The sequence below is a fragment of the Poecilia reticulata genome, linkage group LG10 (assembly GCF_000633615.1).
Source record: "Poecilia reticulata strain Guanapo linkage group LG10, Guppy_female_1.0+MT, whole genome shotgun sequence".
Classification (NCBI taxonomy): Eukaryota; Metazoa; Chordata; class Actinopteri; order Cyprinodontiformes; family Poeciliidae; genus Poecilia; species Poecilia reticulata.
Genome location: NC_024340.1, coordinates 7,024,878 through 7,042,338, shown reverse-complemented (window position 1 = coordinate 7,042,338; position 17,461 = coordinate 7,024,878). Strand labels below are relative to the sequence as shown.

At 37.4% G+C, this 17,461-nt stretch overlaps 1 protein-coding gene across 1 annotated transcript in view; it reads right to left on the bottom strand.

Annotated features, from left to right (window-relative positions):
• Positions 1 to 17,461, bottom strand: part of il1rapl2 (interleukin 1 receptor accessory protein-like 2) — a 160,058-nt gene that overhangs the window by 125,952 nt on the left and 16,645 nt on the right. Inside the window, exons 4-5 of the mRNA XM_017307004.1 lie at positions 3,109 to 3,295; positions 2,883 to 3,036 (exon numbers count right to left, since the gene is read on the bottom strand). Coding sequence (XP_017162493.1) covers positions 2,883 to 3,036; positions 3,109 to 3,295 — 341 coding nt within the window. The remainder of the gene's footprint in view (positions 1 to 2,882; positions 3,037 to 3,108; positions 3,296 to 17,461) is intronic.

Here is a 17,461-nt window from a genome sequence, read left to right as displayed (position 1 = left end):
TATCTATCTATCTATCTATCTATCTATCTATCTATCTATCTATCTATCTATCTATCTATCTATCTATCTATCTATCTATCTATCTATCTATCTATATATTAAAATTATAAGCCGAACTTAAAACCCATTTTTTTAGAAAACGGCTTTTGACTTTTAACTTTTAGCATTTTTATTTATTATTTTTTACCTTTTTTTATTGTGCTTGTGTTTTTAACTAGCACTGATTTATTGTGTTATGCGTTTCATCTTGTAAAGGACTTTGGTCAATACACGGCTTTGCTTGGAAAGTGTTATAGAAGGATAAAGGTCTTCTATAGCACTAAGGTCAAGTTTGTTTTTAAAAATGGAAAAATACGTGTTAATGATATTTGCGTGTAAAATCATGAGATTCTAGCAAAGTTGATATTAAAACACAAAAAAAAATGCAGGGATAAAAAACATAAAATAACACTGCAGAATAAGAAATATATAAAAAACACCATAAAATGTATATATCCTTGCATATACTCAATGTTTACTTTTTTTTGTTTGAAGGCGTTTTATTTAAAGAGATGAGAAGTGAAAGCTCCCTTATGTTACTCAAAATTACATCCCAAGTGTGAGATTAATGATAAAGTTTATTATAACTATTATTAAATTATACTGAGATGTCACTATACACTTTCAACACTATGTGTGAGGGAAAGAAATGCAACTGCTGTTCACAATTCTCCATGATAATTGTATCCTATTGTGTTTTAACATAAACTAATTAGATTGAATTAAATTGTTGCATTAAAGAAAAATGTTCAGTGAGGAAAGATGTAAAGGAATCTGCATGTTTTCTGGTTCTGCTCTCCTCTGCAGCGGTGGAGGGAACCCGGGCGGCGCGGTGAATAATTCTCTGAATTCCCTGTTCGTGTCAGCTCTGCTTTACAAGAGGTAGCTGCACATCTGAAGCACAGCGCAGCAAAGTGCTGGATGAAAGCAGCACTGACTCGGCTGTGGGATTTAAAAAAGAAAAAAGAAAAAAAATAAAGTGTGGTGAAATGGAGCGTTAAATGTTTTAGGGCACACTCTAAAAGGACATTGTTCGGCTTTAACATGTTGCTAATCACGGCGCTTTAAAGCACTTCAGGAAATCTGTCGGTCTGCATCACCGTCGAAGCGCAGAGGAGATTGGATTTACGAGAAATGTTTATGAACTGTTGTGCAACGTAAAAACAATCCTCAAGATGTTGCTGTTGCTGAGAGAAACCGACAATCTGCTGCAGAAGGAATAACAATGAAACACAAGCAGGTGGCAAAGAGCGACCCGTCGCTCCCGGCAACGTCGGCTCCGAGTACTGAAGTCACTAACAAGTCAAAGTTAGATAAAAAGTCGCGGAGGGTTTTTATGTTTATGTAGTTAAATTACAGAGGGGGGAAAAAAAAAACATAAAAGAAATTACAGGGATAAAAATCTACTCAACAGTTTTAGGGCACATTTGTAAAGTGTGCTTAAAGAAACTTTAAAAGTGCTGAAGTAATGATGAATGGTGCACTGCTGAGTCCGGTCATCTGTCAAAGTAATGGATGCTCTGGAGTTAGGAGGGCTGCTAAACGTTCAGAGAAGGTAGAGGAGTTGTTCACGCTGCAGTTTATTTCATTCTTGTTAGTTTGTCAAAAATGACTGACTGCATAAAATCCATGTATTCTGTACATGGACAGACAAGTTGGATGGCAGATGTGCTAAAAATACATTTTTCTTACATTGCATTCCTTAACTCAAAGTCATATCCTTAAAGAGGCAGTGCTATGTAAAATTAACTTTGTTGAGTTTTACTTTATGTTATAATGTTATTCCCTCATCAAAAACATACCTGGAGTGTTGTCTTGATTCTTTCATTCATGTTTGAGAAATCCTTCAATCTTCATGACAACCATTCAGCTGTGTAAAATGCCTGGTTGGACCTAACTCCGCCTTTCAGGACAAAGCTCCGCCTAAGAGCTGCTGACTTCCCCAATCAGCTCCTTCAGACTAGCTAGAAGCAATTAGCAAACTCCTGGTGGAACTGAGCATCTATTCAGCTCATTATAGGAGCTACTTCTTAGTAGCTGCATTTCCGTTGACCATAAAATTAAACAGTTTGACATTTTAAAAAAATTAATTGGTAGAATGGAAACACTCTATTTATTAAAAAAAAGGAAAACTCTCCTTTTTTGATAAGAGGTTTTGGCGCTAGGATAGTGTTTTTTTTTTTTTTGGCCATATCAAAATTGGTTTATTTTGCAAATATGCAAAGGAAACACTTTTTCCGCATCGTACGAGTCACATGATCATGAAGAAGAAGACGACAGGCAGAAGCTGAAGGATGATGGCGCAGAATGGATTTTAATAATTTATCAAGTGAGCAAACTTCCTCTTGTGATTTTATTAGTGTTTCTTATTTAATGGAAACATCGCAATTCTCAACTTGTTTTTTTTTTTTGTTTTTATTTTTTTTTTACATTTGCAGAACATTGACAAATTTTAGCGCACATTTGTAATGGAAATGCAGCTACTGAAACGCTGGTAAAAACTTTAAGTGTTTAATAGAGGAGCTATGTTGTGATGACTTCCTGAAGACGGAGTTTCAAAAAGAGCAGGAGCTTCTTAAAGAGACATAGACCCAATTTCAAGGCGTTAAATTACAAAGTTAAATTTCTTTAACTTTTCTCTTCATTTTGTAAGTCATAGTTGACATATACAGCATTTTCATAGCAACAGATTGTGAAACAAAATGGCACTATGTACCTGGAAAACACCTAACGCTACCCCTTTAAATAACGGATCAGATCCTCCATTCAACCTTTCTTGTATTCACAGTGTAACATATGCTTTGGCCTCTTTCGGGATCCCCCAGCCACAAAATGTCTCCTACCTGTTACTTTTAGTTGCGTTGTCCGTCGCACCTGCTTGGATCCGTACTGCAGTGCGCACGTATAGTTCCCGGCGTCGCCCTCCTCCACCTCAGGAATCCAGACGTGCGTAGTGTTGACGGTAACGGAGCTCCTCCATTCCACTCGCTCACACTCCTAACAGGAGACTCCCGTTTAGCCGAAGCAGACGCCAGGAGAATAGGTGATGGTGCGTTTTCAGGGCCGTACCTTATACCAGGTCATCTGCGGTTGTTTGTACGGAGCCAGATAGTCTTCGATGTCGGGACAGGTGATCATTTTGCTGTGGGTCACCTCGGCTTTCTCCAGGTGCCGGATCTTGCTGCTGTAGCACTTCCCCTCGTCGCTCTCCTCCACGGTCATCGACATGGACACTTTCATGCAGTACGTCGAGTTCCTGAAGAGGTCACAGGGAGCAATGAAAAAATTGTCATAATAGGAGATATAGTATGTTTCCAGAAGTAAATTTTTTGAGCATTCCCTAATAAAAGGAAGCGGTGTCGACACACATATTTAAAACAAAGCAGCGAGAAATGGTAGAAAAGAAATAGTAAATATTTGAAATTTATGGCACAACTACACTGAAAAGAAACATTTTTGGTCCTGATTTAAAGGAGTTTAATGTTTCTTCTTCAGGTTTCCAGGGAGTTGATTCCAAAGCTGAAGCGATGCACCTAATGGCACTGACTACACAAATTAAAGTTACTTTTACATGTTTGACCAAACTTGTGAAGCTGTGCGAAATACTTTTGTAGACCCAAAAATATGTGGTTAAAAGTATTTTGTAGACAAACTGTAAAGTTTGTCCAAATTCTGTTCCAGGTTTGAACAAAATATTTCAAAGGCAGCAGAAACACTTACAGGTCAGACGTTTAATGACACATCGACCAAAATATGCAGCATCGCACACATTTAGGCACATCATTTGTGTCGGGAAAGTTAAATATAAAAACATATTTTGTATACGCAGGCCTGCATCTCTGAGGCGTGAAAGGACTCTTGAATCAATCTGAGTGGGTTTGTTTGGAGCTGATTTGTTTAGCCATCCAAGGATTAGCCACAACAACAGTGACATGAGTCATTCCTCCATTTGCTCAAAACAGAAACTGTGTGAAACGGTCTTCATATCATTTTCACGGCTGGAATGCCAAGCAGACCCTCAGGCACTGTTGTGGGTATTTTTTGTCAAATTATGGCCCTCCTAAGCTACCGTACAGGACATCATGGACGTCACTGAAGGTTTGAATCCACGTAAACATCTGACAAGCTGTTAGCATTCTGTTAGCTTGTGATCTCACTCTACATTTTTCCTCAGTGAAGTTACGCTGATGTGTCCTTGAGGTGACTTTAAGTCAGAGGATTAAAGAAGGCGACTTCAACGTTTTCAACTTAAATTTGGACTTAAAGTCTTAGGTTGTGCTGAAGGTGATGGGGGTTTTGTATGTTTTTGTGTAGGGAGGCTCAGCTTGGTGTTTTCTCCCAAGTTAACCTCGAGACACAAAGCAACATTGATCTATTTCTCTTTCATCCTCTGTAACACTCACACACACACACACACACTCACCTATGGTCCTTTAACAACAACCTCTCATCTAAGTGGATCTAAACCACTTATCCCATCAATTGAGTGTGTGTGTTGCTTATATGTGTGTGTGTCTTCCAGAGGGTGCTGGGATTTGGGTCACTGACCTAACTAAGACCACTGAGCATTGAACTTGGAAAGCTTTTTATCCATCCAGCGCTCCCTTTCTCTCCTCATCATCAATCTCTCTCCAACCTGCAGCATCTTGTTTTCATCTCCATAGATTGTGTTACGGTTCTCTCTCTCTCTCTCTTTTTCTCTCTCTCCCTCTCTCTGAGATATAGAGAAAAAAATGATTATAAAAATTTTTAATTTTCTAGAACAAGCAAAAAAAAAAAAAAAAAAATCAAATTAAAAAAGATTGATGAGTTCTAAAAGTCAAAAATGTGCATGAAAAAACTCAGAAATTTTGAGATTGACTTCAGAGATTAACTTCAGAGCGCCAAAAGTTCAACATTTGTGAGAAAAAAAACCCCCGGTAGCAATTAAGATTAATTTCAGAAATGTTCTCAATATTCTCCAAAAAAAAAGTCAGAAACCTGTGAGCTCCAAAAATCAAATATTTGCAAGAAAAATAAATAAATAAATTTCTGAGTTTTTCCTAGAACATTTCTGAGATTAATCTCACAATTTCTGAGTTTGAAAAGTGAGAAGTTTGCTTAAAAAAAAACTAGAAACTGTGGGGATTATTCTCATAAATTTTCTAGAAAAATCTTGGAAAGTCAAAAAAATACTGACTTCTGAAACTGAGAACATTTTCAAAAATATGTTCAACTTTTCAAGCTCAGAAATAAATTTTTTTTCTAGAAAATCTCAGTTTTTTCTCTGAATTGTACTCCCTTTTCTCTATGTACAGTGGGGCTAATACACCGTCGTACTACCCCAATGCGAATGAAATGGAAAAAACCTTAAAGTATCTCAAATGTTTGCATTTCATCTATAATTAAATAAAAATCAGCTCCACCTGAAACAAAACCTCACAACCTTCAGTGTGAGCACAACACAAATTGTACATAATCAAACCAAAGTCAACAAATATAACATGGGATTGTATTTTGACTTCATGTGTAACACTCAGTCACCTGAACAGACATTCAAGTAAGGTATGTAAACATCAACTCCTTTGGGTTTCATTGCAAAATCATTTCTTTCTCTAAATATAAACATCGTATTTCATTGATAAAGCATTTTTTTAAAGGTAACATTGCTACTAATTGTGCTATAAAATGATGTCTAAAAAAACATAATATTACCTCTTTATTGCTTAATTTAAGTCTGTCAGTTTTAAATAACATCAGAAAGTCAAAACATTTGTCAAGAAGAGGAATAAAACAGATGAATAAAACCTGACTGTAAGTGGCAGGAAAGTATAAAAAAAAAGAGTTTGGTTTATAGTCCAGAAAATACAGTACTTAGCAAATCTCTACATAAACGGACAAAATGAAACATACAAAAATGGAGGATTTTCTGTCTTCTCTCATCGACCCAACAATCAAGAATTACACATTAAATCACTTTCGTTGCTTTGATTTATTCTGTTTTTGAACTGATACAGTGTACAGCTACATGTGTCTCCTACATGTTTCCTTCCGTTTGTCATTGTGTCAAACCCGCACATATTAAACAGGAAAAAAAAATCACACACACACACACACACAAAAAGGCATTATGTTTACCTCATGATAAAGTTGTGATTCAGTTGGACTGCAATGCAATGACATGTCAAACTCGTGTTTCACGCTGCGCAAATCTTCCTCAGCTCAGTCTGTGTGTGGGTGTGTGTTCGTATCTGGTGTTGTTCAGAACACATTAGAATGACTTTGTTTGGGGAAAAAAATAATAAACGCCACAAACGTCTTGTCATTGTGTAGCGCATTACTGATGGAAAAAGGTCTGTAGGCTAAAAAAAGAAAAAAAGAAAATAATGGAATCATTTTTTGCGTTCTGAATTAAACACAGTGCGGTGAGTCAGTCTTCCAATCCACCGCAATGCAATCACAAAAATATCCAATTTGGAATCAATCTGTGGTTACTGATAAAAGGAGAAACAAACAGTTACTATAAATGAAAACTCAATGTCTTATACAGTAGGATGCTCAAAATCAGTAACAACAGCAGATTAGGTGGGAAAGAATAAAACGGCGTTGGATCCCCGAACACGTATTTTTGACACTATTTGTACCGTAATTGGCTACACGGGAGAGAAAATCTTACAGATGAGCCACATTTCAGATCGATTCAACCGTTTCCTTGGCGACGGGTGTATTTTCAAATTCCCTCCGTGCTTTTTGGGGCCTGCCGTTTGGTTTGCAAGAAAACCACTTTGGGTGTAATTTGTTATGACAAAGTAGCGTTTTGCTGGAGCAGAGCTTGAAGGAACTGCCCAGCGGAGGAAAGTAGTCGGCCGCAAACCCAGAATTGAGGCATGCAGGAAAACAAGAAAATAAAGGTTCAAAAATATACTAAATAGTTTGTGCACTGATTACACAGTGCTCTTTAACAGCTTCTAACTACCTTATTATTAATAAATTTTAGTGCATTAATAATAAGGTCTCCCACACAGTTTAGATTTTTTGGGATAAAAATATTAAAATCTTTTTCTTCAACTTCATAATCATGCACTGCTTTGTGTCCAATCATTTTTAGTGCAAACTGGATCTAATACTTGAGCTTTTTGACCCAATGTAGACTAAAGTTATGAGTTTGGACAACTTGATGTTGCCATTATTATTATTCATTTATTGACCCATGTTTCTACTCTCATTATAAAATACATTTAGTCAGTTTGTTTATTTTGCTGAGCAACTTTTACAAAAACCACCTGCTGTACTGGATTGAGTTTATCCTCCAAGGTGGGTCTAACTTTAAAACCCAACCCAAATGACTGAAGCTTGATTGCTTGTTCTTTTTTTTCCAGCTTCCACTGGAGAAGAACAGAAATTCCAATTACATGAAATATTTAAAACGAGCCACAAACAAAATCCTCACATCCGCTTGCAATCTACAGCGCCCACCGCGTCGATAAATCAGGCTCAGCCTCCGTGCAATTACCCTCCTATGATCAGGGCAGGCTGCTGGAGGCTGCGCTGAATTATGGAGCTAATAGACGGGGATGTGTCCGGGCCAGCAGGCAGCGTGTTTATACCTGGATCTCACCAACAGGCAGTGGGAGAGCAGGGACCCCCGCACACGTCCAGGCGCTCACTCAGGAGCGGCCGACGCCGTTTCTGTAAATTACGGGCCGACGAACTCAAAACGCTCCAAATTACGGACGGGAGCCTGAACATCGACTGTGTTCTGTTAATGAGATTAAAAAGTCTGCTTGCGATGAGCTTTTTTTTTTACATTAAATGTTGACAACTGGAAAATGTAACATCATCTTCAGACGTTTATTAATCACGATGGGTGCAAAAGTGGCCCATTTTGTGTAATTAAAGTTTCAAGGTCCTTTTAAGCCGTGTTAAAATGAAAGAATCTGAGCTACGGTTGAATGTGATGAAACTTCATTAAACTCTTTTTTTTGTGAGGTACAATTAAAGCAGAGAATGCTTTTACTTTCAACATGCCTGTCGGTTCAGTGACACTTGAAAAAAAGAAGAAAAAAAAGAACTAAAGCCGAGTTCAACCTCCCTGATGTTGGTAATTATTTTTCAGCACAGCCGGCCCAAGTCATTAGCTGTATGGACCCCCTGCTGGAAGTGAAGGTTCACTGGACAGGTTGAAAAATGGGATTGTTGTAAACAGACAGCAGCTGCTTTTATATTACAAATGTGCGCAAAACTTTGACAATGTTACACTAATGACAAAAAAAAACACAATTTTGCAATTGTAGTGTTTCCTTTAAATAAGAAATGCTATTAAAAATCACACATGAATAAGTTTGTGGACACGATAAGTCATTAAATAAAATATGCGGTACCATCATCCTCTTACCACTCCCTGTGGTCGTCTTTGTGTTGCCAGCGGCAACGTCCGATTGTTGATCACGTGATTTGAAAAACGTGTTTCCATTGCAGTTTTGCAAAATACACTAATTTTGATCCATTGAAAAAAGCACCTCTTTCTAGCATGCAAACTTTTTATCAAAAAACTTCAGTTTTTTCAAAACTGACATGTTTCCATTAGGTAAATTCATTTTTATAATTCCAACTTGAGCCATTTTGAGGTCAATGGAACCACATCTACCTACTTAATGGTTCACAGGATACACAATCACAAACTGTTAGGAAGGTTTTGAGAGTATGGCTGTTTTACCTCAAAAACTCTACTGTTTATGAGAGCTCAGGCTAGCTTGCTAAAAACTAGCTCCTTGTTCTACGCTTTAATTCATGCAGACGGTCTGGACCTCTGGTTATTGAGAAGAAATTGTTTCTTGGTGGCGTGCACTCTGTTGAAGTGCATGCCACTTCAACAGATCGTTAAGATCGCTAACGCTAAACGTTAGCGATCTTAACCAATCGCTAACGTTTAGCTCTGTAATGCGCCAGTGTGATTGTGAAGGAAGCTATGCTATGAAGCTAACTGGAAATTGTGAGTGCTCTAAACTCCCCCTTTCCCACCTGACCACCACCAGAGCRAAGAGGGAAGTGCCAGGCAGAACGACATCTTTGTCAGCAACCAAAAGTCTTAAGCATTCCTCTTACTCTGGAACTGTGGAGGAAGACAATTGCGAGGCTAGTGCCAGGCATGTTAGCCGCTAGCTTTAGCCTCCAGAAAACAAAGCAGGATCCAAATAGGAAATGAATTGCTAGCTTACTAGTTCACTCTAAAACTGGTGGACAATAAGCTTAACTGTACATGGGCCATCAAACATATACTCATTGTGTCTCCAGAGTTTGCTGTAGGTGCCCCTCAGTTTTGCACTTATTGGTAATTATGACTTTAAATCAACTGTAATTCCTTTGATAAGAGAACAAATCAACTGTGTGCGTCCAGTTGTCCTAGTGGGCACCAAAGCTCGGTCCTAATTCAGTTCAATTAAAAAAGACGTTATTAATCCCAGAGGGGAATAAATGTTGTAATTCATGTTATGCAATTTTTTTTAGCGTTGTAGACCTACCCAAGGATCAAAGAGTGTGTATATCTAGGACATCACAGAGGAAACCTTTTAGGCAAATAAAAGACTCTCAGCCTGTCTCTTACAGATGTGCATTAGTGTGGCATCAGACACACTGGATAATGCAGAGAATGATGAGGACGAAACAGGAAGCTGCTACGGTCTTGAAACAAACTATGTGCCCAAATATAAGGATTATTGGATCTTGAACATCTTTCAACTGCTACCCGAAAAATGTATCTGAAATCTGCCTAACAAAGAAATACATCTTTTTTTGTTTCTTTAGAGTTCTCAATTTTAGGACCGTTCTATGTGAAATCAACTTTTTGAGCTTTACACCATGTAATAATGTTATTCTCTGGAGGGGTTGCCTTGATTATTTCATGTATGTCTGAAAAATTCTTTAATCTCCATTGCAACCATCCAGCTGTGCAGAACTGCTGGGTGGACCCAGCACAGCTTTTTAGGCACATCTCCTCCTCAGCTTCAGTTTCTAGGTTGCTGAGCTTCCACCTCACTTACATCCCCTCCCTCAGCTCCTTCAGACTAGCCAGCAGCAATTAGCAAACACCAGATGGAAATGCACATTTCTTATACGAGCTGCTTCTCAGAGAAACACCGGTAAAAACATTGTTAAGAGTTAATAGAGGAGCCATGTCGTAATGACTTCCTGCGGAGATTCAGAAGGAGCAAAAGCTTCTTAAACAGACAGAAGCCCAATTTCAAAGTGTTAAATTATATAAGTCAAATTTCTCTTAAGTCATATTTAATATAAAGCATTTTTTTTCAACTGACGGTAATAAGGTCACTTGACATTGTGCTATAAAATAACACAATGTGCCTGGAAAACACAATATTTCCCTGTTAAAAGCACACTCTACACATGATCACAAATAAAGCGGTTCATGAACGTTAAGACTCTGCTGAATGTTGACCCAACTAAAATGACTCAGATCATTTTAAGTTTGCCGTACGTATTTCCTAAGGTGAAATCTGGACCATTTACTTGTTTAATCAATCAATCAATCAAATTTTATTTGTATAGCACATTTCAGCAGCAAGGCATTTCAAAGTGCTTTACATAATTAAAATAAAAACAGAAATAATCAGTGAGAAAGAGAGAGATTTTTAAAAAAATAAAAAAAAATAAATAAAAATAAAAACAAAAAAACAAAAAACATTACATCATTAAAACGTCGAAAAGAAAGAAGAAAAAATTAAAAACATTAAAGACATAAAAACATGGAAGACATCAAAACCCGCACTCTAACCCTAATTTAGCCATAAGCAACTCTAAACAGGTGGGTTTTAAGTTGAGATTTAAAGGCACCCAGAGTTTCAGCTGTTTTACAGTTTTCTGGAAGTTTGTTCCAAATCTGTGGTGCATAGAAACTGAATGCTGCTTCTCCTCGTCTGGTTTAATAAGGGCCTTTACAGATCGTCATGTTTGGGTCCATGCCTTCTGCTCCTCCTCCTCCAGCCTCCTTTTCTCCCCTGTCTCTGCTCTTTCCCTCATATCTCCACCAGGCCAGAAAGAATTCAGAGAGCCCTAAACCTCTTCAACATCAAAGTGTCAAAGTAAAGCTTACTTAAAACTTTTTCTCCCAGGCACTCCTGGTCGTGCCAGCAGGAGTAGGCTTACGTTGGCATGAACTGGCACATGTTAGCACACGCTGGGATGAGAGCGATACCAACGTAGATGGCTGCCAAGTTACTGAGGACTGCCAAAAAAACTTCAAATGACCGCTCTCTCCTTCTCTGCTCCCTGTTTACCATCCACTCCTTCCTTGTTAGAGTCTACTGGTGTATATTTTGACCCCGTCCAAACTCTATTTTTGCAAGTGCCTGTTGTCGACTGTCATTTCATTTGACCAACCATCTGTAACTGCACACGTTTAACTTTGATGGAATGTTTTCTTGTGTGAGACAAACAGAGAGGGGAGCATTAATTGAACACCAGAACAGAGGACGCTTGGTGTAAAGTAAATAGAGCATTCCAGAAGAAGAACCTCAAAGCGACTGTGAAACATGGAGCAGGATGTGTCATGTTCACCGTCACAAAATTCCCCATGAATTTACAGGTCCTTCTCAAAAAATTAGCATATTGTGATAAAGATCATTATTTTCCATAATGTAATGATAAAAAATAAACTGTCATATATTCTAGATTCATTGCACACCAACTGAAATATTTCAGGTCTTTTATTGTTTTAATACCGATGATTTTGGCATACAGCTCATGAAAACCCCAAATTCCTATCTAAAAAAATTTGCATATTAGCATATCATTACATTATGGAAAATAATGAAAAATTATCATTATTTTCCATAATAAGGGGTGAGACAAGCAATGTCAGAGACTGGTAGATGGTTCAATAAAATGGCCTAACCGTAGCTAGTGGGAGGTTAAATGTTGTTTATTTCTCAGTTAGACAATGTTTTTAAGTCAATTATTTTCATTTTCTGAATTAAACAAGAATAAATTGTAAGAGTAATTAAAATGATTTAAAACTTTCTCATGAAAATGTGTTAAATCTACAATATGCAACTTTGACAACAAAAACTACTTATTTGTTAAAACCATCTCCATGCATTAGTTAGGTTACTATAGCGATCTGCAGGTCAAAACCAATTCCAGGAGGAGGGTTTTAGTGCTGTCAATCACCCTCTTGTTTTCTGACATAGCTGTGTATTTCTGCAGTTAGCACCGTGAGAGTCGAGGGAGCTTCATTCATTTCTTCCACAGATTGTCTGTCTGAAACTGTCACAACATAAAGATTATTTTAAAGTAAAACACATGTTTTACTGGAGCTTTAATAAAGAACTGAACCATTCATGTGGCGTTCCAAAGGTAAGCATAGAAACCTTTTTTCTATGCTTACCAGCAGTTTCAAATAGGTTAAATCATTTTGGAATGGGTTAAATGGGGAAACTGCAGCACACAAAAAGCCATTTCCTTTCTGTAGTCAACCAGCCATAAGACATGCAACCACCCTCAGAACTATCAGCAAGAATTCAACATTCAAGGAAAATATCAATCTACCACTCTCTTCTAAAATCATGTGTGTGTTTTCTGACTCCATATTTGATGTTTTTCTATGTTGATTTAGACTTGTTAGCTTCTCTACTGTGCTGAAAACTGTCCTGCTGGTGGAAGTCCTGACGTCCTCCTCATGTTAAACCAAAACCAACTGTTTATAAAGTATCATTTGCTGCTAAAGACTTTTTGATTAAAACGTCTTCCAAAAAGTCACATCCCAAGAAAATGCTAACATGTGACATTTGTGTCAAGATAATGCAACACAGTCATCTTAAAATGATTAATTATTATAAAAATGTCATTTTATTGGAGTGCTGGAAGCGGCCTAAAATGCCAGTGAATGTGTTACTCCGCATTAGCCGATATAACAATCCTTTCTGCAACCAAATCGGCCTTTTCTTATGGTCGATAAGAAAAAAAATCAAATGTTTGCATTTGTAACTTGACAAAATATTCAAGGCCAATGAATAGACTCAAAGTGCATCTTCTCCTTCCTGAAAAAAATAAAATGACTATTAATTAAAAAAGGGTGGAGTTTAAGCCTAAAACGGGAAATACTGCAATTTTCTGTTTTCATAGATTTTGAGAGAAGCCAAAAAAGCCCAGAGTATGAAATACAGTATAATCATAAAAATAAAAAGTTGGTCAAACAAAACTATAAAACAACTATAAAACTTTCTGTGCGTGTGTAAACATAATACCATCCAACTTTGTCATTTTACTAAAAAGTTTCCCAGTTAATCTTTGTCATCAGAAGAATCTCTAACCAATCACCACGTCATCAAAAAATGTGCAAACCTTCAGTAACAGGGGTCATTTTGACTGCACCAAAAATACAAAGTCACCATGCCAAAAAGCCAGACATATTTTCAGCCACCAACTCATTTTTAAAGCGAATGTGTTTCTTTTCCATCTAATGTGACGTGCAGAAGTGCATAGACAAGAGCCACGGCATGAAGTGTCTAATCTAACACTTCCTTGTTCACCATCTAACACTTATTATTTTTGTTCTGCCTTCCGTATTGTTTCCTGCCTCTGTCATTCTTCATGTAGGATGTTCCTGAGCAGAAAGGCAGCTTAAGGTGTGAACTTTTGAACAGTTTTGGGTACAAGTGTCCTCTTCCAAGCAGACTGGCTTCTTTTTCAGGGCAATAGCAGATCTACCAGAGCAGCCTTGGAGGGAAATTGTAAGGTTCCCTTTCGAAGACCCACTTTTGCTCAAAGTGTGTGTCTGTGTCTGTGAGAGGATCTGCAGCTTGGAACTCACTCCCTGTTCACTTAAAGTCTGTAACAATTTTAGTATGTTCAAAAATCAAACAAAACTCTGGTTATACCAAAAACAGACCTGTACTCATTTTTAATTTTTTTACACTTCTCTGAATATATTATGTCGTGTTGTTTCAAATGATTTCACTTTAATTTTTAGAGTTATTATTTTTAGGGGGAAAAAAAGCCCATCTAGGGACAAGTGCTGCGAATTAGCTGTTGCTATTGCACCATGATGCTAACATGGGACTGCTGTTTCATTCAGTTTGTCTATGTAAATGTGTGTCTGTCCCTATCAAATAAACTTAAAAAAAAAAAAAAAATTGACGCTCCATGGCTAAAATGGAACTCAAATCAAATGAATGATTAGTGAGTTTTGAAGCAAAACCAACTTGTTGAATGTTTGCTGTAGATTTTTTTAAACTAACAAGTATGTTCACAAAGAGAATACATAAGAATAAACTTTGTAAATACATTAGCAACCAACATACAGCCAGAGATACAATAGAATGAACAAAGTCTAAAAATGAAATCTAATTAAGGAGAGTTTTGAAAATGTGTTTTTTTTTTAACTCTATCTCTTATCAAACTCTGCTAAAACCTTTTGGCAAATACAGTGGAAAATATTCAGGTATCAGATGAGTGAAGATGGAAGAAAAATAAACTAAAAAGTCTTGGTTTATTAGTTAAAAGTGTAATTGCTGCAAAAAGTGAAACATTTACTTCAAACTCAAACTTTTCAGATCTGTAAAAATCATAAAGCAATATAAAAAATATAAAATATAAATATAACAAAATATTTAAAAAATGTATTTAATTTTCCCCTCCACTTAATTATGCTCTACTTATTGAGTCTAACACACAAAATCCCAATTAAGTAAATTAAAGTGTGTTGCCTTTTTTTCAAAATATGTGAAAAAGTTCATGTATTATGACAACTTTTGCGACACATTAATATTTTGTTTATTTCTTTTTCGACCAGACTCTGAGATATTTACTGTTTTATTCAGAAGGGTTTCCTTGTCTTCCACGTGAGTAAACATTTGGACTCAGTAGAAACTGGAATCACAATAACAGCCTATCGCCACCTTTCCGCTGCTCTGATTGTAATTTCAGGTTTAGTTTTTCCATTGGCATAAAACGTCACCATAAACTCCCGAAAGATTGACACATCCATCTACTTTTAGTCAAATTTAATCTGTCTCCTGCTCTGTTAGTTTTCCAACAGAGCTGAAGTTCGGACATAAATTTGTGGCTGGCATGCAAGAGGAAGGTCAGATAAAAGATAATTAATCTAACTCTGGTTTAGCATCACTTAGCTCCCACATCACATTATTTCCTTTGATGGATTATTAATAAGGTTTATGGAAGACCTAAAAACACATTAATAGTCTTCATTTGCAAAATTTAGTTTAAATTTTTAAAGGGGCACTGTTATGTAAAATTAACTTTTTTGAACTTTCCATTGTCATAAAATGTTATTCCCTCCTCTAAATCATACCGGGAGTTTTGCCTCGACTCTTATACATGTTCCTTTAATCTCCATGGCAGCCATTCAGCTGTGCGAAACGCCTGGGTGGACCTAGCCCCGCCTTTAAGGATGATACTCCTCAGAGCTGCAGTTTCTGGGCTTTTGTCCCACTCAGCTCCTTCAGACTAGCCAGAAGCGATTAGCAAACACCTAGTGAAACGGCACATCAGTTGAACTCATTATGGGAGCTACGTCTCAGTGAAATGCTGGTAAAAAGGGTTAATACAGGGTTAATACAGAAGCATGATGACCTCCTGAAGGTGGAGCTTCAGAAAGAGCAGGAGCTTCTTAAAGAGACAGAGACCCAATCTGAAAGCATTAAATTATAAAGTCAAATTTCTTTTACAGAATTTTATAACAACTGAAGGCAATACAGACTGTACTAGAAAAAGATACTACATGGCTGGAAAACACATAACACTGCCCCTTTAATTTGATTACCTGGTTGAGCTCAACAGGTTCAAGTATTGTCGCTCTTCTTTCTGAAATCAAGCTGAGTTGTGACACATCGACCCCCATCCCTCTCTGTATGTGTGCCTCGGTATGTGAGCTTTCTGATTTCCTCCCTGAATCACTCTGATAGACAATCAAGTGTTCCAGGATGGAGGTCTGGTGCAAAGTCCATCTTGTAGCATCGTAGCCTGAGGGGAAACGGGGAGCTCTCACTGTGTGTCTCAATTTCAGTTTAAGTAATGTCTGTCTGTGAGCGGTGTGTGCTGTGGTCCTAATCATAATGTGTGTGAGGAGGGTGTTGAACGGTCATCGCATGCCCTGCCCTCTTCCCCCACTGAGCTCCCTGTACCTGCAGAGAAAATGGTTTTTTGTTTTGTTTTGTTTTTCACCCTCGTCTGTCCATCTAATTCCATCTTCTCTCTGTCGGCTCTCCTCCGTTTTCGGTTTTGTCTATTTAGCCTCTTTCTCTGCATCTCCAATTTGACTACTTTGTTTTTGATTACAGTCTGCGTCTCGCTCCCATCTCCCTACCCCATCCCAAATTACTTCGCCATCGTCTTGAAAATGTTTCTGCTTCTCTGCAATTTCTATCTTATCTCTATATTATTTCTCAATTTATGCCAGAAATCCTGTTATTTCATTTACTGAGTTTGCACTAATTTTATTCAGAATTTTCTTTTCCATTTTGAATTATGTAAGAAGGATTTTTGTGAAATGTGTGTCTACATTGATAACATTCAAACCAAGAAAGTTGCCTAATAATTAATTTTATTCCTTAGTATTATTCTTCTGTCTTATGGCAAGGCTTTGACCCAAATCACAGAATAAGGGTTTCATATCAGCTGGTATGGACAATGATCGATTAGTTTTTTTGTTTCAAATATCTGAAATGCTGCCAAACCTTTCTGCATCACACTGCAAGAAATTCTGACCCATACTGTTGTTCTGTAAATATAGTAAACAATGGCTAAGTGGTGTAAAAGAGATATAAACTCATGTCAGCACAGACATTATATAATTAATTGTAGTATTAAATAATCTGAGCCAAAGGGATTATGTAGATTTAAAAAACAAAACACAAAAGAGTGGCCAGAGAATGGAGCCCTGAGGAACTCCACATCTGATCTTTGTCTGCTCTCATTTATAACTAGAAAGCAGAAAAATGTCTCCTAGCTAAGATCTAGATCAGTTTATCATATCAAAATCATATTCATTTTTCCAGTCTGACATTGAGTTTTTTATTTATGATAAATCACTGGCATCCTGTAAAACCAAGACAGAAGTTTTATGATAAACCACTGAACAGTCATTGATTAACTGCCTATGCTAGCGGTTCTCAACGTGGGCGGTACCGCGTTCAGAGGACGGCAGGGGGCGCTGGCGGACATTTTTACAAAAGGGGGGCGCTGGATGCCTTTGGGGGGCGTTTGGTCGAAGGTAAACTTTACACCTTAAATGCACAACAATGCCAGTTTAGACTTTGAGCAACTTGGTAAAACTGTATTGTGTAACATTAAATCATGCTTGGCTGCAACTGTATCGATGGCAGCTCTCCTTCTATTCAGTGCTTGTTAGCTTCTGTTAGGTTCTTGGCGCAGCTCCGTTCTCCTGCTACTGGTAGCTAAAATCACGATA